Source organism: Aquila chrysaetos, chromosome 17 (assembly GCF_900496995.4).
Source record: "Aquila chrysaetos chrysaetos chromosome 17, bAquChr1.4, whole genome shotgun sequence".
NCBI lineage: Eukaryota > Metazoa > Chordata > Aves > Accipitriformes > Accipitridae > Aquila > Aquila chrysaetos.
The window spans coordinates 13,402,215-13,424,664 of NC_044020.1; the positions used below are offsets into that span (position 1 = coordinate 13,402,215).

General features: G+C 37.4%; 1 protein-coding gene across 17 annotated transcripts in view; it reads left to right on the plus strand.

Annotated features, from left to right (window-relative positions):
- CACNA1C (calcium voltage-gated channel subunit alpha1 C) overlaps positions 1–22,450 on the plus strand; it is a 448,320-nt gene that overhangs the window by 11,402 nt on the left and 414,468 nt on the right. For all 17 annotated transcript variants that reach the window (XM_030040267.2, XM_030040270.2, XM_030040271.2 and 14 more), the window contains exons 2-3: positions 16,840–17,161; positions 20,873–20,978. In XM_030040267.2, coding sequence (XP_029896127.1) covers positions 16,840–17,161; positions 20,873–20,978 — 428 coding nt within the window. The remainder of the gene's footprint in view (positions 1–16,839; positions 17,162–20,872; positions 20,979–22,450) is intronic.

Consider the following 22,450-nt stretch of genomic DNA (forward strand, 5'->3'; position numbering starts at 1 on the left):
AAATATCAGAGGGCAGGAAATTTATTCTTATAGCATGTATCAGTGGTGTTTTGATACTTCAAAAGGAAGGTGGTGTAAGCTCATCCGGATGGCTTAATATATTTGTGAGTTTTATTACTCGCCTCTCTATGTCAGTGTTGAAATTCTATCTTTAAATAGTATTTTAAAATAGTATTACTGTAGAAGATGGAAAGCCCCACTTGTCATCTTAGGATTTAAACCTCTAGTTCATGTAGCTAGTTGTTCTAATAACAGCAATAGAAAGTATCTAAACCTGATTCTGCAGCTACAAAACACGGAATGGAGAGATTTGACAGATTGTCAGGTGCTATTTGGGAGATTAATGTAAAGACTAGAGTACGGACATTTAGAGGATCAGGCTATATTTTAATTTATTTCTGTGTTAGGATGTAGACTTCCAGAAAGTCTGTCATACCTCCACAAATACTATATTTCTTTCCTTTTGGAAGGTTGGAAAAAAAATATTTTCTCTGAGGTTATCTACCTGTGTTCTTATATATTTACATGGTCACAATCCCTGTAGTATGAACACCTCCCAGTGTTAAAAACTCTGTTTCTCTTGCCAACATGCCAGGTCAATAGGCTTGGAAAATTCATTATCTTTTTCTTCATTAACTAGGTTGTGTGTGCTTATGTGAAGATATTGCTCTGGGAAGTACAGGCAAAGAAATTAATATGGCATTTAATTTTAATAAGATGTGAGTTATGAAATGGTGTGTTGTTGCTGATGTCATCAAGCATGTAACAGACAAGGGCATGGCAGTGCTAGGATGCTCAATCCATCTGTCTGGGTGCAAACCAGGGAGAGCAAGCCCTGCCCTGGTCCTCCTGACTGCACAAGCAGGTTTGAATCTTGTGGTATGGTCAGAACAGGCTGGTTTGTACTGGTCCAGCTGTGATGATCAAGTGCAGGGCTCCCAAAGGGTACCCCCATGCATCTGTTGTCCCACGATTTGCATTATCCCTTTTCACTTCTGCTGACTTTCCTTTTCTCTGCCTTTGTGCCTCCCTTCTCTGTCCAGTCTTTTCCAGAATGAACAACCCACCCCTAGTTACTTTTTTTCCCCCCACTGGTCTTCTACATCAGCTCTTCTACATCAATACCCAGCATTGGTGTTTCTGATACTGATACTCAGTAATCCTGGCCTTATTTGGCCCTGCTGACACAGTTACCTGGGCACTGTTGGCCTTGCAATGCTCCCCAACAGGACTCCAGTACTTCCCTTCAACTAACTGTGAAGTTTGGTCATCTCTGACTCAACTCCCTCTTAACTGTGTGTGAAATCTGGCCATTCCTCACAATGCTACCTGTAACTCTTGTCAGCTGCTCACTCTGTTCTCATGTCTGGTAATTTCCTGTGTCATATCCAGTAGTTTTCCATGTCCTGTTCAGTTACCCAGGCCAGGACTGAGTTATCTGCCTGCAGCCCTAATACCAAGTATTCTGAGTAGTCTTAACTTTGGCCAGTGAGTGCTGTATATTAATAAGTAAAGAGGATTCTCTTCTTTGTACTTACAATCTTTCCCTGGTGATCAGCAGTTTTATAGTTAGGAGATGTAATGGTCATGGAAGGAGACCAATATCTTAGGTAACTGTACACAAATGATCAGGCAGGTTTGGTCAGAGATCCACAGGTTTATGAGTCAGTGCAGAGATCTTAGTATGAATTTTGAACCAGATACTTTATCATCAGGGGCTGTGTGCTCTTTGATGTAAGTTGCAGAGATAAAGTGTGCTTCTCTTGAATGTATATGTTACCATGATCAAATGTGAATCTGATAGAAAAGTGGACTGCTGTCTCATCTCTCCCCAGGGACCGCACATGGTAGTGTGTGGTGTGCACACAGTGTACTTGGTGCTAATGGATAAGAGGAATTACACCTCTCTTTTTCTCCCAACTCTATGCATACTTATCAGTAGGCACCACCAGGGCTTGAATAGCAACCTACATATACAGGCGTTTCTGGTTTTATCTACCATTTTCTCCAGTGTGTGTATCACGCATGGGGCACTTTTACTTTTGTTTTCAAATACTTGGAAAAAAATTATCTATGTTCTGGAACTATTAGAGTGTCTCAGAGATGTCTGCAGTTACACTGTGCCTACACAGTTGTGCATATATATAGGCAAAAGTATAATTTGCTTAGTGGACCAGAATGAATAAGTGACTGTGATTGGAAGGATCTAGGTGTGTTATGAAAGACTTGGAAAGAAATAGAATAATGTGAAATAAGAGATAAATGGTCTATGTTTTCAAATTGTCATTCTTCATATAGAAAAACTAATAATTTGGCATAGATTTCATTTTACCTCACTGTAGGTGTTTAAATTGTCTAGTGGGAGCTAATCATCTAGAGTTCATGTGTAGTCATTGGAGAGGAAGGCAGCCATGACCACGGAACATTACAGATAGTCTAAAATAGGTGGAGTGGACTGCTTTTTTTTGGAGGTACTTAACTATGTCTTCACTATATAGATAAAGCTTTGATGACTAAGTTAGTCTAGTGTCAGATTTTAGATTGCTAGAACTAGTGAAATGAATTCTACCTTCTGCATGTGTGTTGACTTCTAATTTTGTTTGTCAACAACAAAAGTGTAGTGTGAAGAAAGGAGTTATGTGCCTATAATAGGTTTTAGCAAGTCAGTTGTCTGTCAGGTGACCTGTGTGAATGCAAACACATTATAGTTATACTTCCTGCCTGAATGCATGCCATTAAATAAAAGAGATCGTTAAAGAAAAGCATGGTGAGAAAAACTAACTCAGGAAAAATCCCTGCTGGAAATTCAGGGAAGCTGCTTCTTGTCTCCATCTGGGGTGAAAACAATTCATTTTTCCTAAGACTATGTTTAGGAGTGGAGAATATTGTGAATGCAAAATAGGTAGCTTCAGGAAGGAGGTGGGGCTTTCCAGACCGTGTCAGAGAGGGATGGCAAGCACGCCAGAAGACACAGCATCAGGGAAACCATGCTGTAATCAGTCAAATCTGCTTCTCCTAGCTAGCGAGTGTGGTTAGCTGGTCTGGCTGGAATCTACAAAATTTAAAAGACAAGATTAATAGTTAGGTGATAACAATGTAGAGAGAGTTCTCTGCAGTAACTCTTTGGTTTGTGTGTTTTGTGCTTTTGGGTGAACAAATACAGCATGCCTAATTTTGGAAGTGCCTTTTTTGAATCATTGCAAACTTATGCAGTAACAGGGTCCCAAAGAAAAAATAAATTGAGGTGCAAAATTCATTTGGTCTTGTTAACTTGACAACTTTGTTCAGCTTTGGACATGTTGGCAAATAGGCTTCTGCCTGCCACAGCCTGGAGTACCAGGTGAAGTGTGCTGGGTCTGTGATTTCAACCAGAGGGAGAGCCCTTGTCCCTTCAGGATGCAGCCAGAGGAGGAATAGAAAGGTATATCATTCTAGTGACATCAGGAGAAAAAGTTAACCCATTTCTGCAGGGCAAGTTTTTATCATCGTAAATAAAGGGTGGCACACACACTTTCTTTATATCTTTATAATTCTATATTATCTCAAAGAACGTGTATCTTTTTTCAAAATTTCTTCCTCTCACTGCCACAAGCAGGGATATGAAGTCTTTATGTATCATCCTATTATCTCTTCAGAGCCTCTTTTCCCAGAATTTATAGCCTTGACTCTATCATGCTGCCCTTTGCATAAGCTATATAGTGACTGAACACCTGCTGTGCCCTGGAAGAAAGGCTGTGCTGTGGCAACTACGATATGTGAAGCAACTATTATAGCTTCCTGAAGAGCATCAACAAGAAATTCTGCTCATAGAAATTGTCATCTGCAATGGTGTAGACCAGTTCAAAGCAATACTTGCCCTTCTGGTGAGGTGCTGATAAAATAATTGAACCTTTTGAACTCAAATTTGAAAATTGAATTTTGAAAATAGGAAGTAAGGGGAATTTTTGATGAAATAACTATTTTTAGAATGTAGTATTTCCCATCAGTGGCTTCCATTTTAAAATTTCTATAGAAATCGCAAACATATGCTATGCCTTTATGGAAGCTGTTTTACATAGGGTTGTCTATGATGCTTTCTGTCATCATTTCACCATTTGCTTTTGAATGCTCTTTTCCTGCCTGTGACTGGTAATGATACAATGACTCAAAACTTGAGACAAGAGAATGTTTCAGGAAGTGTGTAGATTTAAGTGGGAGTAATTTACTTTACTTAACCATTTTTGTAATACTGCGTTTCTGATTAAGCCATTGTGCTACAAATAACTTGAAATAAGGACAACAATGGGGATCTCCAGTTGATGTGTGAAAATGTTGCATTTATCTCACTACAGGCCTCAATATGTTGTAAAAGATACCAAATTTCCAATTGATGTATTTTAAATATCATTATAATAGCTTTGTGTTTCCTACTGTCCTTGGGCTGTCTGTGGATAACAGATTTTTCAGGACATCTGCCAAGCTGAAGAATCTCACCCAGCAGTTTCTGAATCCTGCTCTTTGAGCACCAAAAAGGACATTAGAAATATACCCATGCCTGACCTAAGGAGACAAAGTGGAAGTGACCGCTGACATTTCACAGTAAAGTTTTCCACTGGTTAGGCTTCCTTGTTGTTAGCAACGTATACCTTATTAGAAGTCTGAGTTTGCTTAGTTACAGCTACCAAATATTTAATCTCATAGGGGTTATTCCAGTTAGTTGAAAGGGTCATGTGGTGTCAAAAATCTTTCACATGCTCATGCTGATAAATTCTGATCCAATTTTTTTAACTCTCTCTTATATAAGACTAAATGATTTGCCTTCGGTGTGATCTGAAAACTATCAGAAAGATGGAGCTGGAGCAGTGCTAGAGCACTAACTCAATGGCAGTGCCAAAATATTGCCCACTGAGTTCTAAGCAAGTGCTCTACAAACCTGGTGTGTGTCTGCTCTTGCCACCTTTGCTCTGGTACGTGTAAATTCAGTAATGATCAATGAATCTGCTTTTATATAAGCAGGATTTTTTATTTTTAGAAAGAATCTATAAAGACTGTCTCAAACATTTGTCTGCATCTACTGCAGAAAAGGTCACAGAGAAGCTGGTTAACAATGTTTGTATAGACAGCCAGTGACATAAGAACTATTTCAGGGTTACGTGTCACAGTGTTCAACCTAAGATGTAAGCCAGATGCTGTTTTTTCTCATGCAGGTGCTTACAAAGATTGTCTTTTGCTAATTTTTCCAACCTTTTATTATCTCCATGTCATCGCGCGCCCCCCCCCCCCCCCCTTTGCTACAGTTGCAATCTTCTGATTTAGTGCCTTATTTAGCTTGGAAATGCTCTTAACTAGCAAAGCAAGTCAAGAGTGCTTGTTTTTGCATCTGGATATTACACATGTGTAATATTCAGACTTGGAACATCCTCCAAGAGGATACTGGTAAATAAAAAGTAATGTTAGAGCAAAGTCTGCATGTTAGAGATAGAACATACTACTTTAGATACCAAACAACTCTGTAAAATGATTTTCTTCTATGCAAAGTGACTATAAAAATATGAGACTAAATCTGTAAATGCTGCAATGCCTTTAGATCACAAATGTCTAGTCTGAGTAAAAGTATGTTTGTTTGGGTTTTTTTCCAAGTTGCCTTTTAATATCACCCTGAAGTTGAAACAAGCTACTGTTTCCCTTTGTTGTATAACACGGTTTGTATTCATGCATAGTAATTTTCTGTGGGTTTGTTTTAATGCAGGTTTGCAAGGCCTTCCTTTTTCTTGACTTGCAGAGCACGTTGCATGTGGAGCATTGTCTTGAGATCCTGTGGATGAAAGGAAATGGAAGGATAGGACTGAGGCAGCATTTTTTTTTTTTCCTTCTCTCAGTTCAAATTTTGCCATTTTTTGCATGATCTCTTTCTAGCGCATTAATGGTACCAAGTTACAAAGAGCCTTCCTGTTTGAATACTTTTATGTTGTCTAAAATTATTCAAAAATAAGATAACATTAATTAGATGACTGAAATTAGGAGAAAACCCAAACTTATCTATTTTCACTTGCTTAATTCTTAGGATTTGGTAGAACTTTTTGTATAGTCTGTTTCAAAACTTTCCTCTTCAGTTGCTTTTTCTGATGTTTTGTTGGTTTTACTCCAAGCAGCAGGGGAAAAAAAATCACATTTAAAAGAGAAATGTATTTTTTTTAGAACCCTAAGATTAATAGCTGAAATCAAAGTCAGTTTTGACACTTGAAACATCTTGTAATAACTTTTCCTTTGAAACTGCCTGCATTTCAAGAAGGGAGTGCATCTTTAATTTATTAGGATATTGCATGCATAATCTAAAATTAGGTAAATGCAGTTTAAAATAAATTCTAAGTTTCACCTTTCTGGAAAGCAACAAATAGTCTTTAGGTGACTCTGTTTTGTGTGGGTGCTAATGATATAATTTGCAGATGTCTGGTTTTCACAAAGTATAATGCAGTAGGTACCTCTTAAAATTAGATATATATTATTCTCTTAAGTTGTATGCCCAATATCTGAATGAACCTTTGATTTGGGTGCCTACTGTGGTCAGTTCTTGCAACCCTACCCACAGACTCAGAGATACTAGCAGTGGTGCAGTGTGGTGCTGGAGAGCCAAAGGGGTTCATGAAATTTGACCACTTTGAATGAGGGGGCTAAAAAGGAGGGATGTGGACCAGATGGCCTTCAGAGGTCCCTCTTAACATAAGTTATTGTATGATAATGTGGATCAATGGCTTTCTGATGTGGGTATCAACTGGAATGGAGGGCTGGCAGGGAGTACTTATGGCTTGTATAGGAAGGTTAGATATATATACTCTCCTTTTATACACTTGCTAAGCTCTTTCCAGAAAAATCTGCCCGCTGTCTGGATTTGTGCAGCTGAACAATGACCCCATAAACAGCAAGAGGAAACAAAAAACCTCACCCTGTAAGAATTTGCACTGTGTATTGTTTATCAGGGCTGATCTCCATTTAGATCTGGATGCTAAAGGGTTTTTTTTTGTTGTTGTTTTGTTGGTTTGTGTGTGTATCCGTCTTTATTGAAATTCATATTGTTTGTAAATCAGATACAGACCTATATAGAGATATTTTTGTGCTTTTTAGTCATCATCCACCTGACGTAACTGGGAACAGACTGCTATTTCTGGACTGAGAATACTATGAGTTGTGGAAGAATTGTGATTGATTTTTCTAGGATGAAGAATCATTGAAATTGCAGGCTTTGAATTATTTAGATATCATACATTTGTACATATTTTCCAAATTTTGTGACATTTTGGGCCAAAAGCAGCTACAGAATTGCTCTGTACTTTGTGCCCAAACACATGTGCATGCATGTACTCCCCACACATAAGTGGGAGTCATTTAATCTCATTTAATCCACTTAAATTTGATATTGATATGCAATTAAACTTATGTTTTAGATTACTTCTGTCCAATCTGAAGAGAGACTGGCACTTTCAGGAGGTGGTTTCACTTGTATTTTAGACATCTGTCTTAGGAATGGAAGAAATGGTCTTCTGCACTGACTATAGAGGGACCTTAGATAAGATCCCTTTATTAAAATGATTTGGGTAGGGTGAGGCAAATCACATTAACAGGTTTGTGTATTGATTTCTATCCCATTCTGCATTCTCAGACAAAGAATCTGGAGACCATCTAATACAGTAAAGATTATTTTAAACATGTAAGAGCTTCATTTCTGTAAAGAAGTTATATTTAGATTACTTGCTAAGTGAAGAGTAATCATTCACCAATAAGAAAATGATGAGCAGGACAAGTTTGTCAGAAGAATCCAAGCTATTGAGTTACAGTTAATCTCCAGAGGAATTTTACTGAAGTTAAGGAAATTTTACCACAGATGTGCTTGATCCCAGGATCCTTAATGGTGGTAACATTAATTCAGATGAATGGTGAAAAATACACATTTAAGCAAGAAAGCACTCTCTTGGTGTCTCCATTTGAGGATCTATGCCTGGAGTTTGTTCTTGGAAGAACAAGAAACTCACCGTGATGTGTATGCATGTTACTGCAAAGGTTTTGTACTGATAGGTACCCTAAAATACTTTTAAAAAGATGTATTAATGCACTATACCATGAGACATACATCTATAACTGTCTCAAGTGAGGAACCTTGGTTTTTAATTTATATGCCATTTGGTATTAGAAAAGTCTTTGTGCTTTGCATTCTGTGGGAGATTGCATTATCACAGCAGAACTACAGTTTTGCGTAAAAGCTTTTGCTAGCCATTCCTTCAAATATACAGCTAATTGGGTTCTCTTGGGCTTATTTGAGATGAATGCAAATACTGTTATTAGTAAAAAGGATCTTTATGTCACTAGTCCTTAGCTGATATTTTTGAGTTTTATGAATGTTTCAGTGAGCTATGGTTGAAGGAAAGGAAAGTGTTTCCTGGCTTGGTGTCTGAGAGCTTAATCTAGGTGCCACCAGAACCATGTCTCAAGAAACTAAAAAGGATTCTTTGTGGGTTTCTTTGTGTTTTCTTGTAGCTTGAAAGCCACAAGAAAATGCAAATGCTTCAAAGGAAATTGGCCTCTTAACACCCCCTCCCCCATAGTCTAATAAAATTATCTCCTAAAAGAATTTGTAGTCCAGCTGAGTTGTATTATAGACCTCTCTGTTTCTCCTGATATCTACATCAATTATCAAACTTCTCATATTAGCCACTTGCCTTGGAGCTTAACATTTAGGAAGCTCCATGCTTTTTCCCCTTCTTCCTCATCTCTAAAAGAAGAGACCTTACCTCCCAGTCTAGTTCTCTTGAATCCATAGTTACAGAAGAGACAATCAGAAGCTAGGTGGATTTTTGTGACTGCTGAGGATTTTCAAACTTGTGGCTTTCTAGATTCTTCTGAGCAAGGTTTGACAAGATGCCTCTTTGGTGAAGAAGGCAGAACAGACTGTTGCTTTACTGTGTTTTGTTTCCGAATGGAAAGATAAAACTAAAGAAGTAAAAGAAGGAACACTCAAGCGATGAAATCTTAGATGATAAGTTCTTATCACCTGCTAATTAGAAGGGGAGAGAGAGAGGGTTTCTATCATTTGTGTAATTGTAGACCAAGCTGTAAAACCCCAAATTTGTCAGTAAATAAGAATATAATTTACTTTTACTACAAGTGCAAGATTGTGTCTTTTATAAAAAAAAAAAACCAACACAACCCAAACCCCCCTCCTTGCCCCCAGGAAAAAAAAGCCCCAAAGCAAAAAACCACCACCTCAAACACCTGTATTGTGTTCCTTGAAAACCATACCGTTTTCAAAATAAAAGTAAGGGAAATGGTAGAAATTTGTATCTCTGCCTAGATCTTTTGCATCTCTAAGTGCATATGGAGGAGAGATCTTATTAGGAAGCAATGGGTTTCCAACATACTCTGAAACAAGGTATTTTTGCATTAAGAGAACTATATATGTGGTAATTTTAAGAGAAGAGTTGTCCCATGATTTATTCCAGTGTTGACAGGGAATTATTATTGCTTGTGTTCTTGTTGTGCCTTATTCACAAGCCAGGAATCCGTTGTGCTGGATGTTCTACCAATATAGAATAAAAGTCTCTCTCTTTCTCAGAAAATTCAAAATCTAAATCGTGTTGGCAATGGTATGATAATTTATCATGCAGTGTCTGTAGTTTTCAAGCATAAATATTTAACTTGGAGGTATTCAATACTTGAAGAGCAGCTTGTGCACTTGCTCTCTTCATTGAAATGGACTTGTTTTTTCACATTGCTCGTAGCTCATTACACCTTCTTATGTTAATGGAATGCAGCAAAAAACCCCTCTGTTTGGAGCGGGGAGATAAAGGAAAACAAAGATCTAGTTGCAAATGAAGGATGGCTCTTGAATAAGATTTTTTTGTTTAGATTTTAAAAAATGTTTAGTCTCAACTATGGCAAACGAACTGTCTTAAATCATGTATCTTTTATGTGTGTGTTCTGAAGCCCCAAAACAATTTACAGGAAAAATTCTTTAACTCTCTTATCTGAGCTAACAACTACACACTGAGTTTTAGTCTGACATGATGTTTAAAAGTGTATGTGTACATTATAAATTTTGTTATAGAAAAAGCCATAGTTCAGGTTGCAATCCAGCTTTCATTAGAAGTCCTACCTCTGCTTACAAATTACCTCCAGAAAATTTTTCTTTTTGGAAAAAACTAGTGTCATTTTTAGCAGTTAGCTGTCAGAATTAATGTCTTGACAACTCTTTTTTTAAAAAAGGCAAGTAAGGAAAAATATCCAAATTATGCTTTAAAGAAAGTGAGTTTTATGTGTGTGCAGCCCTGCGTTCACTAGGGGAAATTTCCAGGGATGTCAACTGAAAATTTACTAAGGATTTCTGGAAAAGACTGTTTTCTTATACAAATAAGTGGGTTTATTTAATTTTAAGATTTTAAGCTTTGTGTATGACTAGTTGTTACTGTCCTGGGATACTGAAAGACTTTCAGACTTTTAGAAAAATGTATTTGCAGAGTGAGGTTTTAAAGCCAAAGAAATAGAGTTCCAGGTCAATTGGACTGAAGGCCCTCACCTTCCCTGTCGCAGAGTGACGAGTGTGCATATAGAAGTCTTACAATGTGCTGATGTAGCTGTGATGATCTAAAGGTTTCAGTGAAGCAGGGTTTACTCAGAGGGGCCTCTTTTGATAGATTAACCGATGGAAGAAATACATAAGCATTCTGTGCAAAGGCCTTCCTTCAGGTCAAACTTGCTTTAGACTAAGAAAAGAAACTACTTCTCACTATAAATCTTACGTCATGTCTGTGATTCTGGAGAAATGTTTTTCTGGCCTGATCTAAAAGACTTAGAGTGTGGGAGGTGCTGCCACCAATCCAGGAAGTCAATAGGTGTGTTTCATTGTCTCTATGGTTAGAAGGTGTTTTCCTAAGGTACATGCTGAATTTTTCTTACTGCAAAAGCCATTGCTTCTGCTTATTCACTGTGAGTATGGTGACAGATATTCCCTTTCTGTTCTCTGAAATCAAGTGTACACACACACATCTAGAAATATATGTTAAAATATATATATGTGTATATATATATTAAAAAAAATATATACACACGCACTCTTAAAGATTGCTATAATACCCTCCTCCCCCTCACATCCTCAGGAGCAGCAGTCCAAGTTTGGCATTCCCATTTCTGTCACTTTGCCTCATAGCTTATGTTTTCTAGGTCTTTGGTTGGTCTCCTGGCTCTATTCTGGGCAGCCTGAACCAAGCCACATCTTTCTTGAAGTGTGGAACCTGAAACTGCCCACTGTATTTCAGCTGAAGCTCTGCCAATGCTGAGCTGAAGAGGATTACTTGTAGTGTTGCATAGCTATCATCCCTGTTTATATACTGTGTTGCAATGACTGCGTTTTGTGGGAGGAAGGCAGTATGACAATATCAACTTCTGTTCTGTTGGGGCATCCAATATAACCCCCAAGGCTTTTCTGAAATTAATTTGGGCAGGTGATTAATTTTGCTTAAATACTTTGCATTTGTCCCTGCTGAACTCCATTCTATTTTTAAGAATTTTTCTCCAATTCATGAAGTTAATTTTGAATTCAAATCCTGTCCTTCAGTGTATTTGCTCTACCTCCCGGCTTCATAGTTACCTGCTCATTTAATAACACCATTCACCAGTTCATGATCCAGATCATTAATGAAAACAGTGAACAGAATTGGATCCAGGGCAGGCACTTGGGTACCTCCATGTGACACATCTTCCAATTTATACTGTGTACCAATGATAACTGCTCTCAGGCATCCACTGGTTTCGTATTCACGTTATAGCATTTTTTTCCTTGCTCATATGTCCATAGCATCCTTGTGAAATGGTCACACAAGACCTCATAAAACTATTAATAAAGTCAGGAGACGTGGTACCTACTGCTTCCATCTTGCCCGTGAATTCTGTTACCCAGTTCTGGAAGGAATTAGTTTTCTTCGACACAATGTATTCATGACAGATCCATGTCTGCTGCTCTTTTTTTCCTTGTCTTCCAAGTACTTGCTGACACTTGTTTATTTTACTTATTCCAGATTTTTTTTCTGGAGACTGAAGTTCAACTGGATTTAAATTTCCCGCCTTCCCACTTTTTTAACTGGGGACTCCATTCACCCTTTCTCAGTCCTCTGAGATCTCTCCTGTCTTCCATGAATTCAAACTAGCAGCTAACAGCTTTGAGATTACTTCAGAAAGCTCTTTAAATATTCTAGGATATTCTAGGGTGTGGTACCTAAGTAGCTGAAACCATGGACATTATCTAAGTATTTTCTAATTTGTTTCCCTTTTACAGTTGGAAATGATACTTGTTTTGGTTTGGGGATTAATTGTGCTAGTCACCTGCTCTTGATGGATTTTTCTTTAGTAAAAATTGATGCAAAAAGGTCATGTAACACTTAAGCCTTCTTACAATCATCTATCAAATGCTCTCCTTTTTCCATTCCTCCAGATCAATGTTTTCCACATTCTTCCTCTTATTAACAGATCATCTCATACACTGATTTTTTTTTTTGTGTGTGTGTGTGTTATTCTTGACGTTTCTTGTTAGGGACCTCTCACTTCGGTCTTCTGTAACTTTTTTTCTGTGTGCTTGAATTGGTCTTACACATGATCTTAGTAGTATAACCAGTTTCTGACTTTGTTTCCTTTCTTTCAGTGTTCAGTTAAGACATTATTTAACCAGTTTTGTCTTTTACTGTACCCATCTCTCTGCTTTGGGGGAAAATACAGTTGTGCAACAGTTTCAAGGTTTGCATTTTTAGGATTCTGTTGTTTTTAAAGTGATGGAAAAAAAGAATGGTGACACCGCACATTGGCATAGCTTTATTTTAATTTAAAGAATTAATCTAAGCACAAATTCCTCCAAAATAAATATATGGCTAAATAGATGAAGTCAAGAAACTCAAAAGTTGCAATTCCATTGTGTCATTAACTTGCCCACTCCTCATATAGAATAGTCATTGCTTAGTTTTGTTTTTTTAATGGTGCTTTTGGGATAATTAATAGGTGGGTACAGATTACAGATAGATGTTATGAGAATGCAAATAGCACTTAAAGGTATTAGTGATCACTGTATATTTTAACAGTGATTTTGGTGATGACCATTTTGGTAATTTAGTTGTAAGTTTACATATCAGGTATTTTGTGCAACACAGTACATTTCCTGTTGTATAGCAGCCTTATCTATTGCTTTTCTAACTTAACTTTGATTTTTGAGACCTGTATTTCTGTTGTTTCTGCATTTGAAGTAGTTCTGCAACCTTGCATTTTTTGCAGAAATGAAAGTCTCTCCCAAAGACTTTGTAATCAAATTTATTCACTTATATGGACTTTTCTGTTTAATTGCTATTCAAATGCTTAAACTCATGATCTGTAGCACAGAAATATTTGAGAGAGAAGAGTTTTGTGCACCAGCTGGACATAGTCAACAGTACAAATTCTTGCTACAGGGTGGTAGGGATTATCAGGGTGATGATGCTGTGGATCACAGTGCTTACTGAGTTATTGCATTTGGGTGGGGGCTGAATCTCCATTTCCCAGTTCTGGTCAACTTCCAGCTTAACAACAGCATAAACAAATATGATTAAAGTGATTTAGGTATCAGGAAACTTTATTTGTAGAGGGGAAATGGAGTGAAGTATTTTAACTGCTACATTGCAAAATGAAAGTAGCAAATCCAGTAACTGCAGTTCTCAGGTTACAGCAAAGTTTTGTGGTGGGGAGAAATGAGTGCCATAGGTGAAATTTAGCATGGTGCCTCACAAGTTCAATATGAATTTTGTTCTGCTTAATTCCTAGGAATTAACACTAAGCATTTAGATTATAGGGTAGAATTTCATTCTCCCTGAAATTTTGGCTATGCCATCTTGAAAATATTTTGCTCAGTTCTTGAATGTACTTTCCATGAAGCTGTGTGAGCTTCATTCTTTAATTTAAGCTATTTCTATAAACTGCCAGTGGATCAAATACTTTGTCACTGCCATTAGTTATTTAGTACAGATAGAGTCTGCACCCTCTGAGCTTCATAAAACAGACAGATCCTTATCAGTAATCAATATTTGTAATATTTGTTAATATAAATCTGTCATTACTGACTCATCTTTTGAAATTAATTTGGGACAAAGAGCTTTATTATGGGACTGGTGATCATAGTAGAAGCAAAAGCAATGCAACCACCACAAGTTGTATCCTTAACTTTGCTGGCACATCAAAGTAAAAATGCATAGACTTGAATCCTCATGTGAAACCTAACTAATAAGCAATAATAATGAAGAAACTTGATACATTCCCAAATTGCAGAAAAGTCTTCATTAAGATGTAGCAGCTGTTTGTTTTCAGGACCACATGGTCTAGTCAGCATGATAAGAACACAGTGACAATGGATCAGCAAGTTTGCCTTAACTGGAAAACACACACATCTTTCTTATCCACTCTAATGGGTCAGTATTAAAGAGGAGCTGGAGTTGGAGAATAATTAGAGTAATTTTCCATTTATTTTTCTCTCCAGCATGCCTTAGGCTGGGGAGGTCAAATAGACGCTAAAGAGAAAAACTGCATCTGGAACTAGTCTGAAAATAAATATGTATCCCATGAGTAGTGCTGTGTACAATTTGCTTAGTCTTAGAAAACTAACTAAGTTTTTCTGCCAGTTGATTGCCTGCTTCACGAGGAAATGTGCTTAGCCTGTGCAATTCTGAAAGCTCTTTTTCTTCAGTTTCAAAATCTGAGGGATGTGAATTAACTATTTCCCATTTCTTGTTTCTTTCAGCTTTCCCTTTCACATATCAGAGTCATATTACTCACCAGCTTCCTTTGGCTGGTTTGCAACTAGCAGGTTTTTCAGTGAGCAGAGACAAGCTCTAGATTTTCTTGCTATGCAATGAAACTATAACAGCCTGGAAATCTTAAGGCAATGCCTGACATAAAATAACATCCGACTCTGTCATGTCCTTCCTTGTGATTCCATGAGATGAATTTGAAAATCTTGCATGCTTTCTAGGTAGACGCATATCCTGTTGCACTCTGTGTGACAATGTAATTGTATTTATTCTACTTGCTTTAATTCATTTGTAGTGCAGTCATTGCTGTGATATCTTGGCACTGCACATCCAGCTATGAAATATGCATCTTGGGTAATTATTTCTGTTCAAGAACAGTTTGCCAGTTCCTGGTTTTGAACGTCTTTCATCTGATATTTTAAGGAAAGTGGAGTGTCACGTGGTCTTCTGTTTGCTTTGTCTAGCAGTCTATAGGACCCCATCCGATCTAGTTAGTAACACCCTATTTCTATATTATTCTGAAGCTGAACACGGTCAATAGCAGACTTTGAGCTTGCTTTGAAATAAAAGGTGATCTAACTCCTTTACTGGGTTTCTGCTACCTGCCCCTTGCATGTACACTCTTTCTGAAGCATAGCCTCTGAAGGGGAAACACAATCTCTTGAGTGTGCTGTGTTTTGAAACTGAAGTCTGGTTTCATAAACTGTGAAGGAATAAGATCTGTAGATCATTTGGACTTCCTTTTACCTGTATCTCAACATATGGGCCGCAGGCAAACTCAGAAGTCCACAAAAAAGATAAGTAGTCTCTTAAATCTTATATAGGACATATCTAAACAAGATGTTCTGCCTAATTAAAATTGTGACTCTGTGTAAGTTTTATGTTGCACTTTTCTAACATGGCTTATATTTTCTTCTATGAAGTGTCTGTGGCAAAATTCAGTTAATCTTTCACAAATTCTCACATATCTCAATTGAAGTGTATTCCAAAGAGAAAGGGAATTGGTTTTGAAGCTTCAAAATTCACTCATTTTGAAGTGATTGAAGTTTTGAGTCGCTGAGAAAGCCTCATTGAAGAGGCACAGGTGACTTAACTGTCTTTACTGAAACACTGGAACAATTGTACTAGCTTGAAAGGGTGACTTTCATTTTTTGTAGCGCTAAGACCTTCTAAATATCAGCTACATGTGACCCGATAGATATATTCTATTATTATGATTGGGCAAAAGCATATACTCCCTCAGTTTTAGCTAAAAGAGGTGAAACTTGGTACTGCTAGGTCTTAGCATTCTTGTTAATACATGCTTTTAAAGTAAGTGTTACTCCATTGATTTTAATAGTTCGTCTATCCTAAAATCAGCTTATCAGGATAAGGAATCAGTTCTAGTTTCTAAATATGTGATGGTTGGCTTAAACTATCTGCACAGCATTGTATAGAGCACAAAAGCCATGAACTCCGCCTTTGTGTTCCAGTTTCTGCTTCAGTGTACCTTCTAGTCAGGCTCTTCTTAGGCTTATATATATGTACTCTTTGCAGAGAGAATTAACCTTACCGTTAAAATTTCACTTTACCTTGAGGTAATCTTGAAAACTTAAGGATTTTTATGATAGGACTTGAGAATCTCATTTGGGTGCTTTGCCACATACTAAATAGCATAGTGCTGCATGTCTGTGTGATAAAGTGATGAGAACTAGCCTCACCCTTTGAGCTTTCAAACAATCCAACTTGCAAAATGTGTGGGTAAAAAAGTAAAAGAAGGACAGTTTCTTTTCTGTGAATCCCTGGAGATTGTATTGATTGGAGGCACTTCTAACAGCTCAGTGTCCATTGGGTCTTGTTGGGAGACTGTTGCAAGATGAATGATTGCATAGTAGTATTACTTCAAAATGAAGAGCTTGAATTGGAGGAACAAGCTGGTTGTAAGTGGATACCCTACATTTATCCTTAACCTTAGCTCTTGATTTTACTGATACTTAAGATTTTTAAAAACCCTATTTCTCTTTTTTGCTGTTTAAAAAATGTTTTCACAAATTTCTGGGTTTTTTTCCTTTCACAGGTTCCAACTATGGGAGTCCCCGTCCAGCTCATGCCAACATGAATGCCAATGCAGCTGCAGGGCTTGCCCCAGAGCACATCCCTACTCCAGGGGCAGCTCTGTCCTGGCAAGCTGCGATTGATGCTGCCAGGCAAGCCAAACTGATGGGTAGTGCTGGCAATGCAACAATATCCACAGCTAGCTCCACGCAGAGAAAACGGCAGCAGTACGGGAAACAGAAAAAACAGGGTACCACCACAGCTACACGTCCTCCCCGGGCACTGCTGTGTTTAACACTGAAAAATCCCATCCGGAGGGCATGCATCAGCATCGTCGAATGGAAATATCCTTTTTGATGTTCTCATTTGGAAAACAGTGAATTGTGCACATCAGGCACTATTTGTAAGTGTGAAGAAATCAATACATTAAGTTGAAAGGCACCACTGGGAATGTAAAGTACATGAGTAGTTTTTGATGTCTTAACTGAGATCATTTATGCTGGGGGGGAAAAAAAGTTTAGGACTGAAGCCTTAAATTTACCCTTGTGTAAGAAACCGCTAGAAGTTTAAATGATAAAGGTTAGGGGTTGGATTCTGCTCTTTTAAAAACACATGGCCCAGGCTGACATTGATGGGAGATATGCAAGATATCTGAGGCCAGAACTGAACTGACTATGGGATTGACAGCAGCTGTTGTCTTTCCCTTCCTTTTTTCTTGGTTTTTTTTTTTGTGTTTTTTTTTGTTTTCTGGTTTTGTTTTTTTTTTTTTTTTTGCAAGCACTTAAAGAGGTGTCACCAGTCAAACAGCTCAGGTACTTTGCATCATATGCTTTTTTGTTAAACACATGGCATCACACTTTCTACAGTATGGAGGAAAGACTGGGACAAAAGGAGGATTAAAAAACCCAAACATATGCAATAAGACCCTGAAACAGGGCTAAGGTGTGTTAATTATATTGGAATTCCACTTAAACTAATAAGCCTCACTAATGTATGGTAAGAGATACTGGTTATCTGGAAGCAGGGAAAAAGATAGACAGTTAAAGTAATCCTGCAACATGTACAAATGCAGTACAGGGCCAGATCTAGTGGTCTGAACAAGAGACAGACTGTGCCACAGATGATAGATGATAATAGCTGACACAGAACTGCAGAATGTAAGGGTCAGTGCTGCTTCCCTGGAAAGTCACTAAGAGTTTGGCCATTGGCTTCTGCATGTGGAAGGAGCAAAGCCTTTTTAGTCACCCAAGTCTGATCAGCACAAGCTGGAATTTGAGAACTTAGTGTGAAACACAAACCAAAATAAAATATACCTTCCTCGCCTCCCCAAAGAGAAACCAAGACTAAACCAGAACAGTAATTGTCAGTAAATCACAAGCTAATAGGGTTCTTCAGTAAATACAAAAGAAAAAACATGTTGTTAGGGATAGATAAGCATGTCAAGGGAAGGCAGTACAGAACTTGGCAGTAGTTAATATGATAAAAAATGAATGATGGCATTTAAGACAATGTGATAATATTGTTCCTTTGGGTGTCTGGTGGGATGTTAGAAAGATGAAAACAGAATATGAGTATATTGGGTCTTGCTGACATGGACATATTTTTCAGATGAAGAACTTGTTAAAAATGCTCCTGTCAATTCTTAGATGTCCTTAAACTACCTGCCTGCCTATTCCTTTCTTCTTCAGATGCTAATTTTTAATCCCCCTGATTAAGTTTGCTACTTTTTATCCCTTCTGGCATAGCTCTGATACTTTAAGCATAAGATGATGGATGATGACTAACAGGATGAAGCTGAATATTGGTTTACTTGCCAGCACCCCAGTAAACCACATGTCTTTAGAGAAAGAGCACAGAGTGACATTTGATAAATGAATAAGATCAGCAATGAATGATGGGAATGATGTGTTGTAAAACAGGATACAGCACTGCTGAGATCAAGAGAGGACAAAACAATGTGATTAAAGCAATTCAAATAAGCTTATGCTTGCATTTTTTGGTTTTGTTTGGTTTTAGGTGAGTTGATGGAAAATTTTGTTTTTCCATCAGAACCTCTCATTGGACATGTAGTGTTTATAAATGTGAAACACTTCAATGACAAGTAACAATATCAAAGAGTTGTGATAAAGTGTAATTTTATTCTGTACCCTGACTTTTCCTAATTGCTAAAAACTACTGAGAAAAGCTTAGCTTAATTTGCTGAACCACTAAAGTCTAAGCATAGTAGGTATTAAACAAATATCAAATGGTACTTCAGTGGTGTTTCTTACCCAAGTATTATAGTTTTAAGAGCCTGAAGATGCAATTGAATATAAGAAAAAGTGAAATCAAGTAATTACTTTATTTTTCAAAGATTTAGCTGTGTATTTAATTTTCTGCTATGTGTGCAGTGTATTTGTAGATTTTATACCATTTTATTTTTACAGTGCAAAAAGAGACTAGAAGTAAAAGAAAATATGCATAAACAGCGCTAAGTTAATGGATATTAATCCTGTCAAAACCAAAAAGTCTAGGAAGGAAGTGATTAAGAAAAGAAAAGCCTGTGGAAATTCAGGTCTTTATGCAGTAAAGACTATATATACAACTTGAGATATCTGAGAAGTCCTGTTGATTTCACATGTAATCTACTTACCCTGATCTGCTCTTCTTCCTCCATATTATCATATAACTCCTGTTATTCATAGGTTTAAGCACAGTAGTCTGGCAAGTTTGAAACCTTTTCACTCTTCCATATGTGAAATGTAGAACGTATCTGAGCATAAACAGTGGTCAGGTGCGTGTATATGTTGCAGTTCAGGCTGCTGCACATCCTGATCTCCAGTTCTTTCCTGCTAAAACCTGCTAAGAACAATAGTCTGCTGACCAAAATCATACATGCTGTGTTGACATGTGGCAGCGCTGCAAAGCCAGTCCCGTGGTAGATAAATTCATGCTCAAATGCACTCTATGGCACAGGTTATGCTTGGCATTCTCCCTGTCCTATCCTGTTCTTCATTCCCCTCCAGAGTACTGGCGAGTTATCCCAGAGCTAGTCTCCAGGATATTCTTGCAGGCAAGTAAATGTAGACAGACTATAAATCTGGTTTCTAGTCTGTTTGGAGACACTTTACAGCAATTGAGGTTAAGGAGTCCACCAAAGTAGATGAAGTACGGTGCCAGCAAATTGGTCAGTAGAAAATGCCCTTTGATTCCAATGGACAGTCAGTGGGGCATCCAGGTTGTGTAGGATTTGTTTGTTGAACATCCCAAATGTTTGGGTTTTTTTTCCCTGATAAGGCTGATATCGGGCTGAAATGCCCCTGAATTGGTGTTAGTTTCTGTGCCATAAGGAACTCTTAGTTTGCTGGTGTCCCTAATATACATGTTTGTTTTCCCTATGATGCCAAATGAAATGCAAATAAAAGAAAAAGAAATACTGCCTCAAATAATTTTAAAGCAAAACAAGGATACATGACAATTTGCAATATAAGCACATTTTGGACAAAGCCATGATTTTTTGCCTTAACAAACTTTATCATCATTTAAACATCTTCTAACTGAATGTATGCATGTATTTCTTGGGCCCTTGCATTTAACTTTGAGATACGAGAGAGAGATTGAGAAAGGGGAAAAAAATACAACAACAACCCCCCCCCCAAAACTTTTGTTAAAACTATTGCAGGGTTTGTAAATGCAGATGGAAAAGAGCAAGAGAAACTAATCATAAGAGGAAAGATGACAGTCCTTCTAGAACAGGCTTCTGTTATTAAAAATAGTGCAGCCACACTTGAAGGAAAATAGGGAAAATGTGATCTAAATAAATAAAAGAAGAAAAAACTTTTAAGAAATCTGTGTTTACTCTGGCACGCGACTGGCCTACACTGCTTTTGACATATTAGGAAGATTCTTGGCTGGGACCTCCTAAAAGCACTTAAAAAGGCATATGTTTCTTTTCAGAATATAAGGGGCTTGGAATGTTTTCTTTAAACAGAATTCTTATAAATCTTTTATTTTTTTTTTTTTTTTTTATTTGTGTGTGTGCATTTTGGAACAATTTCCTTAACTCCATTCCTCAGACCATTTGAAATAATTATTTTACTGACTATTTTTGCCAATTGTGTGGCCTTAGCTATCTATATCCCCTTCCCAGAAGATGATTCCAATGCCACCAATTCCAATCTGGTAAGTCCTTGATGCTGTTTAGTCTTACTATTTTGAAAGTCCTTGTAAAAAGTGACCAGAGAGACTGTTGAAGGTAGGGAACATAAATATATCCTCCAAAGATGAAAACATAATAAAGTAAAAACTGTTTTTGAGTGCTATGTCTCCTATTCATGTTAGCACCTGTTTCAGTTGAGCTGGCTTTAGAAAAGAATGTTCCAAAAATTGTGCGGGTGCTGTATGGGATGTTTTGGTTAACAAATTTCTGCATGCTGCAAAAGTGCCTGGTAAGTTTTAAACTGCAGGTATTTGTGGAAGAAATCTTTTAATCATGGATTATATGGTGGGTTTTGTCTCAAAGTGCTATTGTGAAATTGATTCTGTCCTCCTCCCAGGTGACACATGAGAACACAGTTTGATGACTAATTTCTAGAAAGTACATTAGTGCTTGCATTTCAGACACACGTGTTTGGTTGAACAATGTTTGTGGGTTTGTTTTTTGGTGTGCTGTGTGGGGTTTGTTTGTTTGTTTGTTTGTTTTTCCTTCCCCTTGTTGGGGGAATATAGCTTTTCCTCTGTTAACACTGATGCTAATGTTGGTAGTTTGGGATAGATCTGTCCATATAAAAAGGCGAGAGTGTTTACTTTTGGCTTGGCATGAAGTCATAGCAAAGAATTCTGTTCAGTAAGGGAACAACACAAAACAGCTCTGGAACGCAATTCACTGAATTGGCAGAAAACATTTTTCTTCCTCTCAAATATGTGAACAAATCTTCTACTTGTCCGGTTGGATCAGGATGAAAACTTGCTTCCAGAGTTTGAGTTGGGATGCTATTTCCTGATTAAAATTTACTGAGACATAAGAAATTTTAGAGCAACAGAGGAGGAAAACAAAAGCCATACTTCCAAAGTAGGGGTAATTGGGATGGCTGACAGACATTGTAATTAAAATGCTGCATGCTGTTCTTGGAAGTCAGTCATTTGATTAAATATCTCTTGAAGTTGTATAAAACAAATTGGGAACTTCAGGATTTTGCTGGAACAGTACTTCTGTGTTTAAAAACAAACCAAAAAAATGAACAAAAAAATTGTAGTGTAGTGCTCTTCCACTGCAACTCCGTAAAGAAGTTTAAAAATAGGAGCAGGAGGAGATAAGTGATTGTGAACTTTTAACTGTTTTCTATATTTACAGAATATGTGAGTTGGTCTTGTTTCTCTTTTGGTGCTATCTCTTTGTTAGCTTGATTTTAGTGTTAAACAATGATGAATTGTGGTGTGTATGTTTGAAACACTTCGGTATGGCACCTTTCAAAAATTACTATCTTTTATTAAATAAAGCAGATTCACTTGATCCTCTGGCTATAAAAGACAGTAAGTTGCTTATTGCACGTTCTGACTTGCAAGGTTGAAAAAGGAAAATGAAGCAGAGTTGAAGGTTAGAGGACTCTTAATTTGTCTTGAGTTTAATTGGATGTGGATATTTGCCTTATTTC